At 40.8% G+C, this 22,959-nt stretch overlaps 1 protein-coding gene across 5 annotated transcripts; it reads left to right on the top strand.

The window, feature by feature from the left end:
* Positions 1 to 1,643: 1,643 nt before the first annotated feature.
* Positions 1,644 to 22,085, top strand: YME1L1 (YME1 like 1 ATPase). 5 transcript variants are annotated; one of them, XM_083406317.1, is made up of 21 exons: positions 1,644 to 1,963; positions 4,265 to 4,396; positions 5,458 to 5,620; positions 6,546 to 6,644; positions 7,718 to 7,827; positions 8,757 to 8,898; positions 9,166 to 9,249; positions 10,115 to 10,197; positions 11,440 to 11,530; positions 12,505 to 12,657; positions 13,521 to 13,653; positions 14,613 to 14,675; positions 15,147 to 15,259; positions 16,496 to 16,651; positions 17,298 to 17,449; positions 18,373 to 18,499; positions 18,602 to 18,675; positions 19,778 to 19,864; positions 20,317 to 20,451; positions 20,635 to 20,735; positions 21,801 to 22,085. In XM_083406317.1, exons 1-21 carry the CDS (start codon positions 1,931 to 1,933, stop codon positions 21,802 to 21,804), a joined length of 2,235 nt encoding a protein of 744 aa, XP_083262443.1. In that variant the 5' UTR covers positions 1,644 to 1,930; the 3' UTR covers positions 21,805 to 22,085. The 5 variants fall into 5 exon arrangements, with proteins under 5 accessions (XP_083262443.1, XP_083262442.1, XP_083262445.1 ...); XM_083406316.1 differs by having other exon boundaries at positions 1,744 to 1,963; positions 8,757 to 8,904; XM_083406315.1 differs by having other exon boundaries at positions 1,746 to 2,412.
* Positions 22,086 to 22,959: the final 874 nt, after the last annotated feature.

A 22,959-nucleotide genomic window follows, 5' to 3' on the forward strand; every position in this document is an offset into this window, starting at 1 on the left:
GGAAACGGTCCGCACGCCGGACACCCGGCCAAGTCGTAGAGGTAGACTCGAATTAAGAGGTTTTCGACAAACACTTCCGCCTGAGCATCGGCGTCTGTCGCCCTCCCGTTGGACTTCGAAAAGCGAAGGATATTGTCGCTTTTCAACACCACAGGGCGGGGCTGCTGGTCTGATATTCAAGAGACAGGGCGTGTTCGTTTCATCAGATGTCAAACAGATAAACAACTACAGTATATGGCTTTTAGAGGACATCTGAAGGAAGGGGTGTTTTTAATGCTTGATGTTTTTTATATTTTGCTGGAGTGCCTGGGGCACATAAATAGTAAAATAATCATCACCTCATCTCTCTGTCCGGAGAGAACCAACAACCACAATCATATCATGCAAGCTTTCAAGTTTTCCTGATCTCTTCATCAGGCTGCATGCTAAACAAAACAATGGAGTGGAGGTGGGGCGGGGAATAGAATTGTCCAGGAGTCCTTTATCTTTAAGGGTGTGCGAAAGGCAGAAATTAGATGGATATTGGTGTCTAATATCACCATTGGAATGGATGAAGCATCACCAGTTCAATTGCTGTATGTCATGCACCTATTAAAGGTCAAGGAACCTGGAGTGGGGGAGGGGGGTTATTGGAAACTTTTACGTGATTGTATACGTTTTAACAAAGTGTAAAGAGTAGGGTTAAATGTCAATAAAATGTAAAAAGAGATTTTGTGACAACTCAAATGAATAAAGCCAGTGCTTTTTTTCTAGGGGTATGCATACCGCTAAACATTTTGTGAATCTTTGTACTTTTGTCCATTTCCTGCATTTATTTTCTCCGATTTGGACTATAAAATGGTGATTTTCTTGAGTCAAAATGAGAGTACCCCTAAACATTTTTTTTAGAAAAATGCACTGAATAAAGCAGATGTAGTTGTTGAAAAATGCACATTTTGCATTTCGTTGTCATTTAACCCCAGCTTTTACCTGTCCGTTGAAGATAACACTTTATGTATTTGATGCAGTGAACTGTGGGTCAATGAAAGATTGTACCATAATAAATCTGTTGCTGTGTGTGTCATTTTGTATATAATCTGTCTATATAAATATTAGCATTTATAAATTGCTACTGAGTTCAAGGCCAAATGTGGTTTTGGGAGAAGGGCTATAGCTCAATGTCAAGATCTTGTATATAGCTTGTATATACCTTGTATACAGGCCCCAGGTTCAGTCCCCAGCCTCCACATAGGGCTGGGCCATGGTGAGAACAGGGTGCTGGACCTGGACTAGATGGGCCTCTGGCCTGATCCGGCAGGCTCTTCATATTTATTTATTCATTCGTTTATAACCCACAGTGCCTCCCCATTTTATCCTCACAACAACCCTGTGAGGTAGGTTAGGCTGAGGGTAAGTGACCCATGGGTTTTGAACCTTGGACTCCCAGGTCCTAATCTGACACCCTAATCACTACACTGCCCTCTTGTGTTCCTGCTATGCTCTTTAACGATGATAATAATGCAGGCCGTGCAGCTGGGTTGCCTGAGTGAGGTTTCTCGGTAGGAAAAGCATTAGCAAGCAACACGAATGCAATACGAGCTGCTCCTCTGCACCCCAAAGCATCTAGCTCTAGGAACCCCAACGGTGCATCCATCCCGCACTCAAAACTCCCCGCTGAGTCCTAAGAGCCGCTCCACGTTGGCTAAGAAAAGGGGAGAGACCTGCGGGTGACCCGGAAGCACTTCTTCCTGGGCCGCCTACATCCGGGCTAGCGGACGAGCGTTCGCGTCGGGTTCGTCGCGGGCTGTGCCGGCGGCAGGAGGCGGCCATTTTCCATGAGAGCGGAGTAGCCTCCAAGTTCCTCTTTTCCCCCTGCCCAGGAAGAGCCCGGAAGGGCCGAGAAGCGAGGCCCCGGCCTGACGCTGCGGAGAGCGGGCCGGGAGCGGCGACGATGTTTTCCTTCTCCACCACGGTGCAGCCTCAGGTAAAGGCCTCGCGGGGGGAGGGCGGGGAGTCTCGCTCCGGGAGGAGCAGCTATTGTTCTGCGTAGCTACTCGGGCTGCTGGGAGAGCCGGGCCCAAGATGTCGCCGCCGCCGGCGGCCGCGGCTGGAAAGAGATCTGGGGCGGAAGGAGAAGTGGCCGCCGGCTGCTCGGCCACTTAGAGAGAGGCGGGTTTCGCGCCGGCTTTTCTCGGGAGCGAGTCGAGGTTTCGCGACCCTACAAGAAGAGCCCAGCTGGATCCTGTTTCCGAACAGACAGCTTCCTCTCACGAAGCCCGCAAACAGCCTCCGGAGGACAGTGGATTGGCCTAGTATCGAATATCCAGGGCTCTGCTGCTACTGAATATGGAGGTTCTGCTTAGCCACCCGTGTTTAAAATCTCCGTGGGTCGCGGCGCCGTTCTCAATGTTATCACTTTCCCCTTTAAAAAAAGTAATCAGCGCAGCATGTCTTTTATTTCCATTTGCCAGTTCGGACGCTGGTGCTTGTGCATTTCATTAGAAAAGGGACAGATTACTGTATTTTCCCGTGTATAAGACTATATTTCCTCCCAAACTTTTAAAGTTTAAAATTGGGGGTCGTCTTATACACAGAATGTTTAAAATATTTATTTCTTAATTTGGGGCTCAAAAAATTGGGGTCGTCTTATACATGGGAGCGTCTTACAGATGGAAAAATATGGTATCCATGCACCTTACTGAGTGACATTCAATGTCATGCAAATAGACTTCTCTCAACCCCTTTCCCTACACAACCATCCACATCCGCAGTGGAGGCCCCCCTCAAAATAATAAAACATCTGAAACAGGTTTGGGGGGAATAGCGGGGCTCAATTCTTCCAGTCTGTTTACTCCTAGAAAAACACTATAGTGTTTATCAAATGATAATAAAATTATGAATCTTCGTTTTAGCCTACCTGCTTAATTGACTTTTTTCTGAACTAAAAAAGCCCAAGCACTTCAAAGTTTCCCTAATAGCATTGTTAGACACACAAGTTCTAGGTAGGCAGGTCTTGGGTTTAAAGGTCAGTTGGGTTGGTGTATAGTAGAGCATAAAGAATTTTATTATCCGTTAAAAAAAATTTAGAAGATTTTGTTTAGTTGTCATGGCTAGCAACTGTTGGTAGGCTAATCGTCCGTGAATGCTTTATATGGTTTAAATTGATGTTATGTTGTCATGTTTAATGTCCTAACATCTCAGAAAAGCATCTGCACCCTTCCTATCTAATGCTGTACAGTGGACGCTCGGGTTGCGAACGTGATCCGTGTGGAAAGCACATTCGCAACCCGCAGCCCCACATTTGCGCACGTGCGGGTCGCAATTTGGTGCTTCTGCGCAAGCGCCAAAACCCAGATGTAACCCATTCTGGTACTTCCGGGTTCAGCACAGTGCACAACCTGAAGCGTCTGTAACCCAAGGTATGACTGTAGTTGCCTTTTGAAGAATTTTGTATGATGTAACATTGTCCATGGATGACATTTATTGCATTCCTATGTAGAATGCTTTTGGGGGGGGGGCAGTAAATCATGCACTTGAGTTGGGGGAATGTTGAAAGCAAGATGGGACACCAAACAGGTATGTCAAGTTTCCTGTTAGAGTAGTATGTAAAGAAATGTGTTGTTGTTTTAAAAGTCCAGTCGTACCTCTTGTTACGTCAGTCTAAGGTTGCGTGTTTTCATGATACGAACATGGCAACCCTGGGAGTGTATATTTCCAGGTTTTACCGTGTGCGCATGCGCAGAAGCACTCTGAACTTCACGTGTGCAGAAGCAGCTCTCTAGTTGCAGACTTTTCGGGGTGCGAACGGCACCCTGGAACAGATCGAGTCCGTAACTAGAGGTACCAGTGTATGTTCTGTTTTGTTGAAGCTTATGCACTTAAGCAATTTCTTGTGATCAGAAGAAAAGCCAATGAGAGATGAGCCCTGAAGCAAAAACAGTAGAAATTGATTCTTCTTTGAGAACTGCTGAATGCACAGCTAGACAGAAAGAATACTAAATTACATTGAACCCTGCCTTTCTTTAAATATCAGGAAATTTGCGAGAGGCTGTTTCTCCTAATAAGCAGGGCACTGGTTTCTTGGTACTGAAGGAAATTAACCATTTCCTTGCAATAATATGTTCATTCTTTTAAAAAAGTTGTTGCTTTGTGTTATAGAAAACATGCCCAAAGCATGGTTGTTTTTAAAAAAGAATAGGAAAAAAGATTTGTTGTAAAAAATCAGATTAGATTAACGTAGTCATTTTAAAGGTAGTGCTTTCACATAAACTTTCTTTTATACTAGGTCACAGTTCCATTGAGTCACCTCATCAATGCCTTCCATTCACCCATAACTCCAGCTCCATCATTTGCTACACCATCTACCCAGTGTGTACAAAAGGAAGCAGCACCCGAACATGAGGTACAGAATAGTGAGGTAAGAATCTTCTGATAGGAGTGATAGGTTTATTTGTGTTCATGTATTGTTTAGCATGATTTAAATTTGCTTGGTGCCTTACATGTGGCATAAAAAGGAATCTTATAAAGCGAATTTTGATACTCCTTTTAGTATTCTATACTGTGCTGTAACAATCCAGATGGAGTAGTATTATTATATACAAAGCTCTCCACTTAGTTTTGAAAAGTAGAATTTTCTGATATGCAAGTATTCATTTGTGCACAGCTGGTTAAATATTTTCTGTGCACTGCAGTTACAAATATAATGACAATTGTTATTAAATTTATTACCCTGTTCTACTGAAGTTGCCTTTTTGAGGAATAAGACAACTTACTTGGTCTCTACCGGACATGTTAAAAATTTTTTTGGAAGGATTCTTTTAAAGACTTTTTTAGAACAAAAACTTTTTTAAAGGACTTGATTCTTTTAAAGGATTTTTTTCTGGGAAGAGCTTTTTTAATAATCTTTTTCAGACCAACACGGCTACCTACCTGAATCTAGAGATTTGGGGTTGGGTTGCAGTCCTGCATGCATTTACCTGAGAATAAAGTTCAGAGTTAACATGCATAGGATTGTATTGCCAGTTACAGCAGAAATTATAACTCTTTGATACTGTTAGTTTACGAGGATAACTAATGTAGAGCTACAGCCCTTCAGTTTGAATTAGCGATGTATATTTTGCAATAAGGTCAATGATAATTTCTTGATGTTTGAAACTGCACCTAATAAAGGCTTTTATTGTACATAGATACTACTTTCATTTGCTTTGAGTAAAGAGCAGTGACTTCAACTTAGAAATTGTATTTTGGAAATTAGTGACTGCACAGTTTAAACAATTGATGGAAATAAGTTGATATTTTGAATAGCCTCAATGATTGGGGCTTGTGGGAATGAAATGGGAAAAGTGTGTGTGTTCCAATCTGCTTCTACTTTGGGGATCCTTTTTAGAATCATAATAGTTGGACATTTCTTCTCTTTTTCTTGTTTTGAGTAATCTGATGATCTTAAACATTTCCATTCTTCATCTGTTCTTTTTACAGCCAGTACTTAATATACGAGACCTAGGACTTTCTGACTTGAAAGCTAGCCAGTTTGATGAACTAGTGGACAGGCTACTACCTGGCTATCGTGTAGAAAACAAAATCTCTTCACACTGGCAAACATCGTATATATCTGCACAGTCCTTCTTTGAAAATAAGTATGGTATGTCTTAGGATATTATGGCAGTGAAAAGTTGAATCACTTACTGAATTGAAGCCAAGGCAGCATCACATCCCACCTCTTAATATATGGTTCCAGTGAGATGCTTGCTTTCTGCTTCATTTCCATGCTTATTTCTTCTATAAGGCCTCTGTAATGCAGGGATGGCAAAGACATTTCAGCATGAATCCTCTTTCCCTTCTGGGCATCCTTCAGGTGGATGTAGGAGTGTGTGTGTGCTGAGCAAGACCAGAGGCAAAAGTGGGCAGAGCAACAAACATGAGTTTGTGCACCACAAAGTAGTTGCACAATTGTGTTATTAGACATAAAACACATATTGCTCACATCAGTGGCCATAGTTAAGAGCAATAAGAAACATGCAAAGAATGTGTGCACACCCATTTAATTCTATATGGGACTGTACCTGAACTTAGACATGTAAAGAACCACTTCCCTGATTTCATATGGTGAGTAAGAACTTTGTTGAGGCAACTGAGTACTGGAGCTTTTATATACTTAAATAAGTGATTCTTTTACAGGCGTAGTTCAGTGTGGGCTAGTAAACATTTTTGTGGACCTTTTTTTCAGGGCTGCTTTTCATAATATTACAGGGACTGAATAAAGTATTATTTGCAGCCTAAGAATACAGAAAGCAATCTTGTTCCCAAGAGGAAGCTCTGTTAAGCACAGCAGGACTCACAGATAAATGTGGATAGGATCAGCATGTTCATTTGAGAGTGAATCAGACTGATTAACTCTCAAATGAAATTAAAAATGTGAAGTTTATTTAAGTTATATACGTTTTGAAATAGATTTTGGAGACTCATTTTATCCTGTAAAATATTTTAAACCTATAAAGATTTTCTAAAGCCATTGTTTAGCTTAGTGATTGCAAAAGAATAATAATGTTTTTATGGTAACTTCCTAGGTTTCGCAGATGTCTTTAGTGTCTTGCGCTCATCTTACCTGTACAGACAGCATCCTAGCCCCCTCCAGAGTGTATGTTCAGATCTTCAGCGTTGGCCAGGTATGAAGTAAGAATATTCTTCTTGATTAAATTGATTTATCTGGCTGAAGAACGTAGTATATACTACAAGATGAATCCTGAGTTCCCATCAGTGGAACTCTGCTCACGTGATGCTTATTAGAGGAAGGAGGTTTTTCTCCCCGACTGATTCCTGTGCCTCTGAAAAGCTGTTCCAGAGGGTTGGGACTTATCCCTGCTTCACAGGAGGTGGACCTGGAGGCTGGGAATGGGACAACTCTGGATCAAACTCTCTAAAATTACCTATAATTTGTATGATATAGATGAAAGTATTTTGCATTTGAACATATTTAGAGTATATTATTATCTTTACTCAGTAGTCATAATAATTAGTTGTATTTTTGAAATTTTACTTTCATTGCCAGTGGTTAATGTAACACTTGTAGTGACAGTCAAGCCTTCTCAGGTTTCTGTTTCTCACAAGTTTAGAATTCTTGACTGAACTTCATTGAAGGGAAGGGAGTTAGTATATAACCTAACTAGCAATTGCCTAACTTGCAACTGGTGCAGGTACTCTTATTTGTCTGTTATTTACGGTTTCTATGAAGTTTGGAGACTCCACAGGAGCTTTTGTACATATGAATGTTCTGTATTTAGCAAGATCTTAGAACATATTCATTTCCAAAATGTCCTTAAAAATTGCTTGCCGGAATAGAGTGAATTGTTGTTGCTATAGGATGGCGAGTCTTGCTGCTCTTTTAAATAACATAACTGGGATCCAAAGAGCAGCCTGAAGAGTGCTTAATGGGGGGCTGAATTTTCAAATTTGAACAGCAGCCCCTTCCCTTCTTTTCCCGTGCTGTATTAAGCTGCTTTGAAACTCTAGATATTTTTGTATGTGATTGCTGTACAGCATGGAGGAGTACTGTTTTGGGGAAACTACTCAAAACACAGATACACCCACCCACCCACCCACCCACAAAAGCACAGAACCTGGTGTTTGGCTCTTTGCATAGGCTGTGTTTCAGGACTTACACTAAAAAATTAAGTAAGGAAAGAATTTGCATGAGAACTTCTGTTACGTTATCTTGAAACAATGTGTTATGTTTTTTAAGTTTTTATTCAGACACGAGGTTTTAAGACACTGAAATCAAGAGCAAGACGGCTGCAGTCTTCATCAGAACGATTAACAGAAACAGAAAATGTAGCGCCCTCATTTATAAAGGCAAGTCTAAAGATTTGTGTGTAACAATCATAACCTCTTCTGATGCCTGTTTTATACAGTGTCTTAAAAAATACCTGACCCATTAAAAATTGGAAGCCAAGCCCCTCTTCTCAGGCGTTTGTAGACTGAAGTAATTGAGGACAGGTAAAAGGTGATTGAAAGGGAGGGATCAGGAAGAGATAAGGGATTTATGAATCATGATGGTAGTTGTTAGAAAGCTGATGTAGGAAAAGATGGGTAAAAGGGATAATTGCTGATAGGAGGTATACAAGCAGAATCCTTCTGAAATACGTAGATGACTAACTATATACCTTTTCACATCTAGAATGTTAACAATTTCAGCTGAATGATACTGTAATCCAAGCACTGTAAAATCCAACAGACAAGAATGTCCTAGAGACTGATGGATAGTGAGATTTCACTGTAATTATTTGAATTGCTGCACAGAATTCTAGGGTGCTGTCCAGTTACAGTAATCTGCTTGTACAACAGACTTTCGCTCACACCAACTTTCCATTCCTCCCCACTGTGGCCTCCTGCTCTGGAGGGTTCCCCCGCCCTGAGCAGGAGGGGGTGCTTCAAGGGGAAGGACAGAAAATGGAAGTCTTGTCACATCCACTGCCACAAGGTTGGCTCTCACCCCGCATGATGCACTTGCGAGCCTTTCCCTTGCAAGTGGTAGCATTACTACTCTAATTATCCATTCATATAAAATGGAAAAGGTCAATGCATGCTGGACCTTAAGAGAGAGGAGAGTGCTCTTCTGCTCATGTTCTGTCCCTGTTTCCCACATGCATCTGGCTGGCCACTGTGAGAACAGGATGTGAGAATAGGTGACCTGATGCAGCAAGCTATTCTTATTAATGTGCCCAAAAATCTGACCCCTGATTTAAAAACTAATGCAAGTGTTTTCTCCATCAACTCCTTAGGGTCTCCTACTGAGAGATAGAGGACCTGATGTTGAAAGTGTAGATAAACTAATGAAAACAAAAAAGATACCTGAAGCTCAACAAGATGCCTTTAAAACTGGATTTGCAGAGGGCTTTTTGAAAGCACAGTCACTCAATCAACGTAATGGTTTGTTTGTCTTATTCAAAGTGTTCTGTTTTGTATATGCGGTGTTAGAATGGTGTTACAGGTCACATTTAAAATACACGGTAAATGAACCCCCTTTGTGCCGTATCCATATATGGTAGAAAAATAAGAATTAGGCAGCAGGTTCTTCATTGTCATTGTCCCACAATGTCATCCCCTTATCAGTTAGTCTAGTTTATTCAGTTTCCTTGGATTTTATACAGTACAAAAATTGCTTGCCTAATATATATTTTTCTTCTTCAGATTCCATAAGACGAAACCGTTTCTTTGTCCTTGTTCTGATCCTGCTTGGCCTATATGGTTTGTCAAAAACTCCTTTTTTATCTGGTAAATGCCCCTTTATGAATACTGGTTTGTTAACTTTTCATTCTTCTTTAATCTTTCATTTCCTGTTTTGCTTTGTAAGGCTAGTCCGTTATTTTAAGTCTAGATTAAAATCACAAGTTGAATGAACTCAAAAAGTGGTGTACGCTACTCCAGGTGAAAACATCTAGTGTTCTTTTCTCTGAAAGGAGTAATAGTTGGGAAAATATATCTTAGTAAAATTTGAACAAGAACATTTCATAGGCCTCACTTTTCTTAGGACAGTTGAATAGTTCGTTTTAGCAGCCTAAGTAGTTGTGTCTCCTACTGCTTTTCAATACAGTCGTACCTTGATTCTTGAATGGAATCCTTTAGTTTCTCAGATCAGACCATTATTTTTAAAGACAGAGTTGTATAGATCTAGTGTGTCATAGAATTACATCTAAGGATATTTCTTCAACATTCTTCCAACCCAAGTAAGTTCTTGGATTTCTTCCAGAAGCTTTGGCAAAACGTTGGCAGTGAGTTCAGTAATGGGTCATTGAGAGTTCCTCATTGTAGAGATGTGGTGTGCAGGTGATATGATTCAGATGTTGGAGATGGGCATGGGGGTACACTGCACAAGTCTTCATAGGTATAAATATTTGTTTAGCTGGGACTCAATGAATGGCCTGATAGTATTTGATGCTGAATCATTACTGCAGCTAAACAGATGTGGGCATAGTCAGTTCTACGAGCCACACGTAAGAGTACGATACACGTGAACTAAAGAATTAATTTTTTAAAGAAATGCTTAGTTGAACATTGGTAGGCACAAAAATTGCTATGACAAATGATACTGACAAAATGACTTGTCAATACATTAATCTGTTTTAACCTTTGCTTTTAGTGCGTTTTCGAACAACTTCTGGGCTTGATGCAGCTGTGGACCCTATTCAGATGAAAAATGTTACCTTTGAACATGTCAAAGGGGTAAGTTCAAATGCCTGATGTCCACCAACTATTGAATTGAAATTCATCTATGTAATATATTGATATACCACACAATACTTAAAACAGTTTCTAAGCAATTTACAAAAAACAGCAAACAGTGACACACAGAAGCCACAGTGTAATGCAGTGCAAAATTTGAAGAAAACTGCAACAGAACACTATAAAACAAAAATCCAAAAACCAGCACAGCAGCACATGTTGAAACATTTTTAGGGTACAGGATCCTTTCCTTCTTCAGCCTTCCTCCTGCTTGGACTGACAAATATAGAAACCACTTCCTGTGAATGCACCCTGAGGTCACACACATCCACAGACTACTGGCTTTTCCATGCATGTGGATCATGCAATAAACCCAAGATGAATATTGGAGTGGGTCTACCAATATAGTTGGATGGTGGCCTCTCACACTAGCTTTTCTAATATTTGCCAATATATGATGTGCCTCTTGTTGCTCAGCTTCTGGCAGCTTATCTTTGCTGTGTCAGGAACTGTTCCATGATGATGCAGTGTAGCATTGCCAGCGTAGGTGGCTACATTCTCCATTTGCCTCCTGTAATGACGAAATTCCCCTCTGTTGATTTTCACAAAAGAATTACCCATGGAAAACAAATTCTACAGATGGATCCCTGTTACTTTTTTAAAAATCAGACGACACAAACTACTGCTTCCTTACATGCACCTCTGAGTATTGTGTTTTCTCTTAAATTGTTCCATCATGATCTTACACGTGATCACAATTGAGGTTTAATTGCTCCCCCCCCCCCCCCAGCACTGTACTCTGATAAATTATGTAGGAATTAGTTCTTTCCCCCCTTTTACAGTTCTAGAGACTTTACCTAGTATATGTTATTAACTGTATGCCTTGGTTTTTCAGTAAATGTTTTATGTTGAATAAACATAGGCCAGAGACCAATGTAGTTCTGTGTCTGTTGTCCAGTGAGACTTTGGACTTTCTTAAAATAGCAGCCTTCCTCTTGCCACAGGGCAAACTGCTTTGGGAAGCATGGGAGTTTCCAGGCCAGCTGACTAAACAGCAGAGGGCCTTGTATTTTAAAAGGAAAAAAGTTATACTGGGGGTGCACATGAGCCTTTGGCTGTGCTTAAAAATAGCTCAGGATTGTGACCACAAGTCTACCTAAAGCTAATTTGGCCAAATTATAAAACAGGTCTTTTAAAAATGTTGGCATAATATATTTATTTTTAAATTTTAATTGAATGAAGGTTGAAGAAGCAAAGCAAGAGTTGCAAGAGGTGGTAGAATTCTTGAAAAATCCTCAGAAATTTACTGTACTGGGAGGAAAGCTTCCTAAAGGTAAGTGTTAGCTTTTGATTATTGACCGGTGCTTTCATGGGGGTGTTCATACCACTTGTTACATTGCAATCCTATTTGATTTATGTGAGGCAGGTAATAATGTGTTGTCCCTGAGAGGGATATGTAACCTCATGTGCCTCTTGCATGAACATTGTTAAAATCCTACAGCAGGTATTCCTCCACCGTCAGAGGCATTTCACAGGGTCCCCTCACTCCCCCAACACACCCTTGCATTGTGGGATAAATTCTACCAGTCCTGACATACTGGGAAGGAAACTAAAAAAAGAAAACTGCAAAGGGAAAGGAAGAATATATCCAAAGCAGGCATAGAAAAAGGCAGTTTGTCCACCTTTGCTACTCCTCTTTTTGGATTGCTCTGCTCTTTGTCTCTTTTAAATTTGTATTTAGTTCACCCCTCCCCTTTTGTAACTCTTGTGAATTAACCCTTTTCACTCAGGGGAGTGTGTTTGTTGTCCAGATTTTCTTTATGTATACTCTTTGTATTGGGTGGGGAACCTCTGGCCTTTGGGCCTAATTAAGCTTTGCCATTTGGCTCAACAGGCTAATGACCTGACATCATGTATGATATCAGAACCGGTGTGGGCTGGTAAAAAGGTAGCTGGGCTCTTCCAGAAAGGGCTTCTGAAGTTTACAAAGAGCAGCACAGGGTTCTTTGCAAGCCCTGGGTGATGCTTTGAAATCCTGACAGTCAGCTGATTGTTGGGGTTGGAAGCGCCATGTCACCTGACATTGTGATGTTAGGTGATAGACAGATGAGTGGTCCTGCCCTTATATTAAATACCTGCCAGATCCAGAGCCACATCCCTAGTTTGCATCGTTATCCTCCTTCTAGCTGGGCTGAAATCTGCAGTGACTAGGTTCACTTGTTGAGAAATTATAAAAATTGGGGTAAGCATGGGTGATAATCAGTTCTCCGTATGCTTTGTCATAATTTTATTTCATTCTTACCCCAGGTATTCTGTTGGTCGGACCACCGGGAACTGGCAAAACTCTTCTTGCTAGAGCTGTGGCAGGAGAAGCTGATGTTCCATTCTATTATGCCTCGGGGTCAGAATTTGACGAGATGTTTGTTGGCGTTGGAGCCAGTCGCATCAGAAACTTGTTTAGTGAGTACAACTTAGTTTTCCCTTGAACATTGGCTATTTTCATGAAGCATGTATACCTGAAGGAGCATCTCCACCCCCATCGTTCACTGAGGTCCAGCTCTGAGAGCCTTCTGCCGGTTCCCTCATTGCAGGAAGTGAGGTTACAGGGAACCAGGCAGAGGGACTTCTTGGTAGTGGCACCTGCCCTGTGGAACACCCTCCCATCAGATGTCAAGGAAATAAACAACTATCTGACTTTTAGAAGACATCTGAAGGCACCCCTGTTTAGGGAAGCTTTTAATGTCTGATATTTTAATGTATTTTTAACCTGTTGGCAGCCGCTCAGAGTGGCTGGGGAAACACAGCCAGATGGGTGGGGTATAAATAAACTAATTATTATTATTATTATTATTATTATTATTATTATTATTATTATCTTATTTCAGGAGTGTGGATAAACACACTTTGAAATCTAGCAGTTTCTTACTGAATAAATGCTCTTAAGTCTAATCTCTATTAAAATAAATAAGGCTCTAGCAGGCATCAGGAAAATTCAAAAACATTCTCTTATTATTATCATTATATCAAAAGTCTGAATTCTGTCTGAACAGTTGTAACCCAATATACGTATGTATATATTCATTCCAGTCTGGACCTTTATCATGGGCCCATTGTTTTATCCGTAATTCGGAGAACAGTTGTTTTCCTTTTGACTGTTTTCTAGCTAAAATAGCAGTAGAGACACCGAAAAGCTATTTTTCTGGAAAAGTGCAATTCATGAGGGTAGCCAGAATAAATTTGTGAATCTCATATTAGAAATGTGTGACTAATACAAAATGGTGTTTGTAGTATGAAGAAATAAATTTAACATGTTGCATTCTTAGGGGAAGCCAAAGCAAATGCACCATGTGTTATATTCATTGATGAGCTGGATTCCGTTGGTGGCAAAAGGATAGAGTCTCCAATGCATCCCTACTCAAGACAGACTATAAATCAGCTCCTTGCTGAAATGGATGGGTAAATACTAATTTTCTTTCTGAGCCAAGGGATTATCTGTATTATAGGAACATCACAATAAGGAGAATGAGGTTCATAGGGAGAGGTGTGTAGCCCCCCCCCCCCCAAGCAGTAAAATAATTTGAAATCTGATATGTCACTTGGAAAGAATATCATAGCCATTTAAGGCATGTTCAGATGCCTGGTATCCCCCTATATAGCAGGGTAGCCAAGCCCTGGGAAACCCCAGATTACTAGACTTTAGTTTATACTGATGCTGCTATTCCAACTAGTTAGTAAGCCTGCAGCACCCTCTTCTTTCTTTCACCAGGGCACAAAGTGGTTGGTATGCAGGCAAGGATTGTCTAGGTGCACAGCACAGCATAGTTTAGTTAGTAGGGATGATGCCTTGGTGGTTACACTAGAGTAGCAGGTCTACTGATCATGCTTTGGGCTGGTGTCACTAATTACAGCCTACCTACAAGCCTGTTTCATCGAGCCATTTGCCTTGATCACTGCTAATCCAGATTTAGGACATGTCAACTAAGCTTTCAAATTTGCAGCCATAAGATGGCCATGAAAAGAGGATAGATTCTGAGTTCTCTGAATACCAGTTGCTGAGGGGCAAAAAATGGGAGGGCATGCCCTACCGCGAGGCTTCCTAGCAGCATCCAGCTAGCTGTTGCTGGAAATGGGATTTTGATTCACTGGACCTTTGGTCTGGTCTAGTAGGTCTGCTCTAACGTTCTTACTAGTATTCTTCTGGCATGCCTGCAGATTTCCAAACAAATGGATGAGCCCCACTCTGGAGCCTTAGATTGCTTTGAGTCATGCCCAGTAAAGGGCTTGCAGTGTGCGTTAAGCCCTCACTGGACTGCATGGACATTGCTGTACTCATTGTAAGAACAGAGAAACTCTTCACACAGAAGTATATTAACAAAAGCTCTCTTCTCTCTCTCTCTCTCTCTCTCTCTCTCTAGCTTTAAACCCAACGAAGGCGTCATTATCATTGGTGCAACAAACTTCCCTGAAGCCTTAGATAAGTATGTGTGTGTGCGTATATATGCATAAAACGTAACTTTGCATGGTTTGATTTTGTGCATATATGACTTTGGAAGCGTAGGTCAGTAATAGCTATTAAAATTTACAAGGTACTATTCTTGCATCATGTCTATATTTTTATCTTTGAAGGCAGCACTCAGAAGGACTAGCCCCTTCTAGCTATCATTATCAGGAGCAGCAAAAATGACAGCAATGGCAGCCGGAATGTATCTATGAAGTGTTGGTTCATAAAGTACCTTTTGCCTTGGGGGTTCCTGTAATCCAAGGAGGGTTGTGAGGAGGCCATTTGCTTGTGTGAAACGATCTTTAGTAGGTCAGAAATATATTAGCTGCTCACTTTACCCCATCATGTTCTTAACTCTTTAAAAAATAAAAATCTTTTAAGTCATCTGGTTAGCAAGGATCTTAAATATATTGAATCATTCACAGAATTGTTTTTCCTCCCCAATTAGTGCTTTGATACGTCCTGGCCGCTTTGACATGCAAGTTACAGTCCCCAGGCCAGATGTCAGGGGCCGAACAGAGATTCTGAAATGGTACCTGAATAAAATAAAGTATGATGAATGTAAGTATAAATACACAACTGTTATCTTGGGGGCAGGCAATACAGAAAGTTGTTGCAGAGTTGCTGTAAATTTTAATCTGTTTCTAAGTTGCTCTGTGACCTCTCTAATTTAGATCTGTGTTTTGAGTTCTGAATCGCCTTGAATAAAACAAATCTCTCTGTTCCCCTTTCACTATACTGAGGAATCTGAAATGGCTGTAGCTTTTTTCCCCTTTTGGCCAGAGTGGATGAAATTTAGGGCACACGAGCTATTCCAGTGGATTAGGTAAAGGTAAAGGGACCCCTGACCATTAGGTCCAGTTGTGACCAACTCTGGGGTTGTGGCGCTCATCTCGCTTTATTGGCCGAGGGAGCCGGCGTACAACTTCTGGGTCATGTGGCCAGCATGACTAAGCCGCTTCTGGCAAACCAGAGCAGCGCACAGAAACGCCATTTACCTTCCCGCCGGAGCAGTACCTATTTCTCTACTTGCACTTAACGTGCTTTCGAACTGCTAGGTTGGCAGGAGCAGGGACCGAGCAACGGGAGCTCACCCTGTCGCGGGAATTCGAACCGCCAACCTTCTGATCAGCAAGTCCTAGGCTCTGTGGTTTAACCCACAGTGCCACCCGCGTCCCTTTCCAGTGGATTAAAGCATGCTAAATTGCAAGCAAATAGGTCCAGGGGCTTTTTGAGAGGTGGGGAGAGTAAAACAGATTTATTCTGCCCCCCCCCCAATCTAATTGGGTGGTGGTGGATAGGGAATAACGTCTTAATAAAGAAAGCATAACTGTTGATGTGCTTTAGCAAAGACCATTCCAAGCTCTTCAGTACTCCACAGGCAACCTTTTGGACAGCCTCACTATTTTCAATGTCCACAAACATATAGGAAAATATGGAGCTATAAGGTAAAGAAAAGTGTAGAAACACAGCAACACAAGACTTTGTAGAGGACCTGATCCGTCGGTTTATTGACATTGTACTTTGATGTGGGGACGGGAGGAAAAACCGCAATTCACTCCAGTTTTTGGCCCACACACAAAACCCCTAGTTATTACATGCTTGTGATTGAAATTCAGAATCTTGTCACCAGTGGGAGCCAGAGTCTTTGAATAAACCAGTGCTCTGTTCTTGATCCATATTGTGATTATAGTGGCAATAAAATTAAAGTTTGCTTTAATGTGAAAAGCAGATTTAAAGAATATTAATTTCTCAGATTAGGTTGATATAGGACTTTGTGTGTGTGTCTTACTGCAGCTATTGATGCAGAAATCATTGCAAGAGGAACGGTAGGATTTTCTGGAGCTGAGTTAGAAAACCTAGTGAACCAAGCTGCATTGAAAGCTGCGGTTGATGGGAAAGATATGGTTACTATGAAGGAGCTGGAATTCTCAAAGGACAAAATTCTTATGGGTAGGCTATTTCTGAATTTGAATTTCTGAATTCAGCGAGGTAAGTATTTTGACCTTGGGCACTTCGTTGAAGTTAAGTTACAAATACAGCGCTTACATGCTACACTGAGGGTTTTTGGGTTTGCAGAAATACAAAAAAGGGGGGAACCCCCAAATAGCCCAGTGAAGACAGAACATGCTCAATAGCCATGGAGCTCTGATTGGTGGTTGACTATTGAGAATAAACAATAGCAAACTGTGGGGCGGGGTGAATGGAATGGAGTATTCTGGAACGGAGTATCTTGGCTGGCACCTTGAGAAGAGCATTCCCCAGTGCAGTGTTTTGCTTGTTCTCCTTGGATATACTAATAGCAAAATTTAGTGCTGAGTTATGGCTGTGGAGCCCAGGTGGGACTTCTGAGCATGTGCAGGGGAATCTCAAGGTTTGAAGAAGTAGAAAAAATATTTAGGGAGGAAACAAATAACGGGACAAAAAACCCTTCAGAACAGTTCAGTGGACTGAGCCTACTAAGTCTCCACTTCACTGTCTGCATGGTGGTGAGAAAAGCAAACGGGTGTGGGTGTGGGTGTGCGTTACGAATAGAATGGAGCATCTGCTTGCATTTGGTCACTTTTCAGCTTCTGTGATTTCCTTTCTTTGATTTCAGGCCCTGAGCGTAGAAGTGTAGAAATTGATGATAAGAATAAAACAATTACTGCCTATCATGAATCTGGGCATGCCATTATTGCATACTATACTAAAGATGCGATGCCAATCAACAAAGCTACCATTATGCCACGAGGGCCAACACTCGGACATGTGAGGATTTTGATTTTGTAGAGAATACCCACTTTTGACTAGACTTTGGCCGCTTTACTGCTTTACTTTTTCAACAGAGCTGATATCAAACACCTGGCAATATATTTCCATAGTATAATGCAATTAAAATGAGCACCTGGTTGGTTGCCGTGGCATTCATAATGGAGGTTCACCTTCATTACGTAGGCGCCAGGCGAAAATGTTTCTCTATAACCAAGCCTTTGGCTGATTAACATCCTGTGGCCTTTTAAATGTGTTTGAGGGGAGGATTTACTGGTTTTTGTTTTTGTTTTGCTATGTATTATATGTTTTCATTTTGTATCTTTATGATCTGAACCACCCTGTGATCTTCAGTTGAAGGGTGGTGTACAAGTTTAATTATTATTATTATTATTAATAATAATAATAATATAATTGACATTTTAGAAATGTATTATATACACCCTGCAGTGCTGTCAGTTCAAAAAAGACAACCACATTGTGGATGAAAACATTCATTCATCTGGCTCTGCTGCATTTTGAACTTTGGGACTGTATTGCCCAGATACATGCACAAAATTGTTTCATAGCAGAGTTGGAGGTTTCCTACTCCTGCTGCAGGGGATGTGTGTAGAAGGTCTGTTACCTTTAGTGTACCGTAAGCCAAGATTGGCCATCAGCAAAACGTTGCTGTTGATTTGTTTCTCGCTAAGATACCGCATGACCATGACAGGTCTGGACAGAGCCTGCAAGGCTGCAGGTGTCTACTCTTTGGGAAGCAGGTTTTAGTTTGGGGTAGAGAAACCAACAAACGTCTCAGAAGAGTATCACGGCAGTTAGTATCCTCTAACTCGCCTTTGTTTCAAGATTGTCAAAGCAACTACAAAGTGTAATTTGCTATTTTCGTGAACTTTAATCTCTGCTCACACAATTTTGTATTAAAGGTGTCTTTGCTGCCAGAAAATGACAGGTGGAGTGAAACTAGGTCCCAGCTGCTTGCCCAGATGGATGTTAGCATGGGAGGAAGAGTTGCAGAAGAACTTATATTTGGGGGTGATTACATCACAACAGGTCAGGAAAACCCCGAAAGAAACAAGATTAGTGTTCAAAATGTTTAACTTCTAAATCGGAATTACTTTTGTATAATTTCTTCTGTTGTTGTTGTTCATTTAGGGGCTTCTAGTGATTTTGACAATGCTACTAAAATAGCAAGGCTCATGGTGACTAGGTTTGGAATGAGTGAGAAGGTAAGATCTAAATATCTCCTGTTTGAGTTTTGGATGCTGTCCTCTTTTCTCTCCGCATTGATTAGGAGTCCTTCAGGACGTGGTATCAGATCCTTGTATTAAATTGCTGTTATCCCTCTCTGGATCTTGAGACGGTAGTGCATTATAAAGCGAAATGTACGTTAAAAAGTGAGACTGTGTATGTGACCAACTCAGCCTTACGGATTATCAAATATATGAACAGTGGGGGTGAATAAGAAACACATTTTGTCATTTTTCCTTGGAAATTATACAAAGCAATTTAAAGTATGGACTTGACAAAATAGTAGTGATAAATGAGACACTGCTGCTCTCCTGGCCTCCCAACGCAGGGTCACTGGCACTTACCAAGAGGGGTGGGGTGAAGCATGGGAGTATTAGATTGGTGCAGAACAATGGAGCCAATCTCCCCAAGCTTCACCCCACCTCTTTCCCTCTGTGTTGGAAGTCAGGAAAGCAGCTGTGCCCCACCCACAGCACCTCACCAGCCGCTACTGTATATATTCATTTCACAGCACATTTGGGGGGTTGGGGTATGCACATTTTTGCTCTATACCACAGGGAGAGCTCAATCAAGCACCAGAAAGCATTTACTCCTTCTGCCTGTATTCCCTTATATGTTTTGTTTCCTCCTGGTCTGCCCCTTCCTTTCCGTCATCACAGATAGTGAGATTTCTCTTAGATGCATGATCTTTGTAATCTTTTTAAAAAGCAACAAGACGATGATTAAAAATTAATAGTGAATAATTTAATAGGATTATCCAGCAAAATGTGTGATCGGTGACGAAGGCTGCAGTCGTATACACTTGCAGGGAGTAAATAAGTCCAGTTGTGGACAGTGGGACTAACTTTTGAGTAGACATGATTAGATTTATGCTGACAAGCTCCCTCCCATCCAGATTTAACAAGAAAGCTGTGATATAGTGCTGGGATACTTCTGTGTACAGCCACAGCTGCTTAAATATCAGACACTTTGAGGGCCTGTTGCAGCACAGTAGATATTATTTGCTGGGATGTTAAATTGCACCACAATTGCAATGTAAAATGTCTCTTTCTCTTGTCTCTTTCTTTTGCTTTCTATAAGCTTGGTGTCATGACCTACACAGATACAGGGAAACTCAGTCCCGAAACCCAGTCCGCAATTGAACAAGAAATAAGAATGCTTTTAAAGGTAAGAAAAAGTGTGATGGAATAACTGGAATAAATACTGGGTGAATAAAGTTTTCCTTTCCTTGGGTTTCATGTATATATCTAGTAAACCATAAAAATGGCCTAAATTCTAATTCAGTTCATGGTCCTGTTAAAAGTTCAGGAACTTCCTTTAGCACTTACTAGCAATAGACGTTCTTCTAGCTCCTTGTTGCTAGTAGATTCCTTTTTCGTATTCAGTTATTTATCTACCTTATTTTTCCCTTCCATCCATTGTGTTCCTTACTTGTTTTAAACTAAAAGATTTTATGGAGTCTGGTTTCTGCAATGAATATACAAGAATAAAATTGAAACGTGAATATTTGTGCCTTTATTGAAAATATTAGTTCAGGGGTCAATCTTAAAACAGTTTTTAGAATACATGTCTTCGATTTCCAGTTTCATTGCAAATGGTTTTTTTTTATTCTGTGATAGGAATCATACGAACGAGCGAAGAATATATTGAAGAACCGCACAAAAGAGCACAAGAATTTAGCGGAAGCATTGCTGACCTATGAGACTTTGGATGCCAAAGAAATTCAGATTGTTTTAGAGGGGAAAAAACTAGAAGTGAGATGATAACTTCCTTGTTAAGCGTTCTAATGGATTACTTGCAAGAATGCAGTAGTCTACTTATGCAGTGTAGCTCCCCCCCCCCCGATGCGTGTGTGGTAATAATCACATTTCTTAAAGATAAGCAATTTGTCTTGTGTGCTTTTGTTACATTTTACCTAACTTTTTGTATTTCCATAGAAAGAGATGCCAGGAGCAAAAGAAGTCCCCACAAGTATAGATAATACGATCTCAGGGTTGAATCCCGCTTCTTTGGAAACCTCAAATACTGATGCTGAATAGTATGTTCTTAACATATCTTCCCTAGCTAATTGCTCCATGTGGACTTGGACATGTTCAATCTTGCGGCTTGAGATCCCTTGAAATGCTGCAGGATTTACAAGTTGCAGAGGGGATGAGACCTCCATTTAGTCTTAATTCCATGGGCAGTTTATAAAACCACCACTCATCATTTAGGGAAAAAACCCACAGATTTTATTTAGCAGGTCACATAAGACTACAGGAAGCTGGGAACTGGCATTGCTGTAACAGAGCTGCTCCTTGCCCCCCATTGGTCTTCTTATAAATGCCAGGGTGTTGGAATCCTGGAGCACAATAACTGGGCAAAGAAATAATAGGGTTTTCTGTTTGGATGCCTTTAGATCACATGACAGGGGAAGGGGACGGAGTGGAATTTAATAGCTATGAAGAATTGCACTGCCTCTTTGGAGTCAGTTGGGAAGACATTTCCAGTTTAGTTTAGGTGGTATGGGGGTGTAACTGCATTGCTCTGAAGGGTGCTATCCTGTTGGATTTTAAAAAATGAGATCGTGTACAGCTGTTTTGAGAGCTCCATCAATTTTCTTAGAAGGCCGTATTGCATCAGTAGGAGAGTATTTTAGATTCCTCTTTTTGTTCCTTTTAAATCACAGTCCATTTCCCCCAATAAAAATACAATTTTTTAATTTGAAATCTTCCAAGTCCTTCAACCCAGGTTATGAGCACATAGTACCCAAACAGTAAAATGTGTTCAGTTATCTTCTGAAATGTTAAGAGTTGGGCTAGGGTGGAGTGGGAAACAATTGCTAGTAGTGCTAGTGTTTTGTGGGAGGATGGGCAGTGGGTGGGGTATTCTCACAACTTTAACCCCTACACTTCTCCATTCAAAAAAGGCATTTAAAAGAGAAAAGGTTTTGTGCCAGTCAGTGGGGGGAATGGAAGAAAGTTGGCAGTGAACTTTCAGACTAGTGCTAACATGACGTTGCTGTGAATACAACTTGACAGTGTACTTACTTTTGAATTGGTTTAAGAATTCTTTCAATTCAGCAAATTCAGTGCAACTTTCTTTTTTTGCTTTTCCCATTCAGCTAATCTAGTAACACATGGAGGGACCTCAAGACCCTGTCTTAAAGCAGAATACCAAGCTGCTATGCTGACACATTACAAATATACTCTTTTGTAGTGACTTACAGTGAAAGATGTGCAAATAAGGCATGCGTGGCACCTTTTTTAAAGGCAATAAAGGTTTGTTTTAATTATGCAGAAAGCTTTTCCTCATTGTAAATTGCTTTATCTCTGGTTTCCCTCTTATGTAAATTGAGGTGTACAAAACATATCTTAAACCTGTAAATAAATTTGAGAGTTAACCGAAATGTGGAATTTTTTTAGTGAACTGGATTTCCGAAGAATCTTTCGTTCGTTTCCTTCCTTCTTTCAAAATTGATTTGTTTGCTGTTACTTCAGCACATCAGAGAAAAATAATGCAAGGGGGGGAGACAAGAGAGGGAAAAATCCCAACATTCCCTGGCTTCCCATCAGCTGGAAAATGTACCCATGGAAAGTTCTCTATTATACAACAGACTCTGCTCCATCTCAGCAAATTAATATCATATGCCTTTCATGCTATAAATTTGAACTGCATCTGCACACCTAGCTACCATATATGCTAATAATACAAAATTTTAATTAGCAATAGTTCCTATTGATTATCCAGATTTAATACTATTCCTCACAAAAGCTAGGATTCTGAAGTGAGATATCCACACAGCGGAAGTCGCCTTGAGTTCCAGTCACAACAGAGAGACAGCTTAAGGTCCAAAGAGTTTGACTGCTGCAGAAGATCAGGCTTCAGTAATACAGTTCGGGACTTGATATATTCATACACTTTGTAGGCTTTGAATAATTCATGTCACCCTGCATCCCATTGGACACTCAACATTCTGAGGCCGCCCAGCAATTCTCAGTCTTCATTAAGCTGCTTGGTTGGGTTGGCTGAACAAAGTCTCTAATGCCTCAAGTCACCAATGTGTGCACAGCCTATGACTGGCAGAGGCCGCAGGTTAGCACCACTGTCTGGCTTCAAACTTCTAGAGACAGCCACGAGTTTAAACTTTAAAACAAAGATAGCCTTTAATAAATGTCAGGCTGGTTGGATGCTACAGCAGAAGGTGTAAGATCAATACAATGAGTTTTGTTTAATAGGGTGAGAAGGAAAATACATGCTAATGAATGAAAACCTGCAGCAGG

Source organism: Podarcis tiliguerta (genome assembly GCF_965153285.1).
Source record: "Podarcis tiliguerta genome assembly, chromosome: 12".
NCBI classification, from domain to species: Eukaryota; Metazoa; Chordata; class Lepidosauria; order Squamata; family Lacertidae; genus Podarcis; species Podarcis tiliguerta.

Bases quoted from the DNA above. Each gene is read 5' to 3' on its own strand.
- YME1L1 (XM_083406315.1), top strand. From the start codon at position 2,326: ATGGAGGTTCTGCTTAGCCACCCGTGTTTAAAATCTCCGTGGGTCGCG. The intron at 15,260-16,495 runs GTAAGTATAAAT...GTCTTACTGCAG, and splicing joins TAAAATAAAGTATGATGAAT to CTATTGATGCAGAAATCATT. The intron at 19,865-20,316 runs GTAAGAAAAAGT...ATTCTGTGATAG, and splicing joins AAATAAGAATGCTTTTAAAG to GAATCATACGAACGAGCGAA.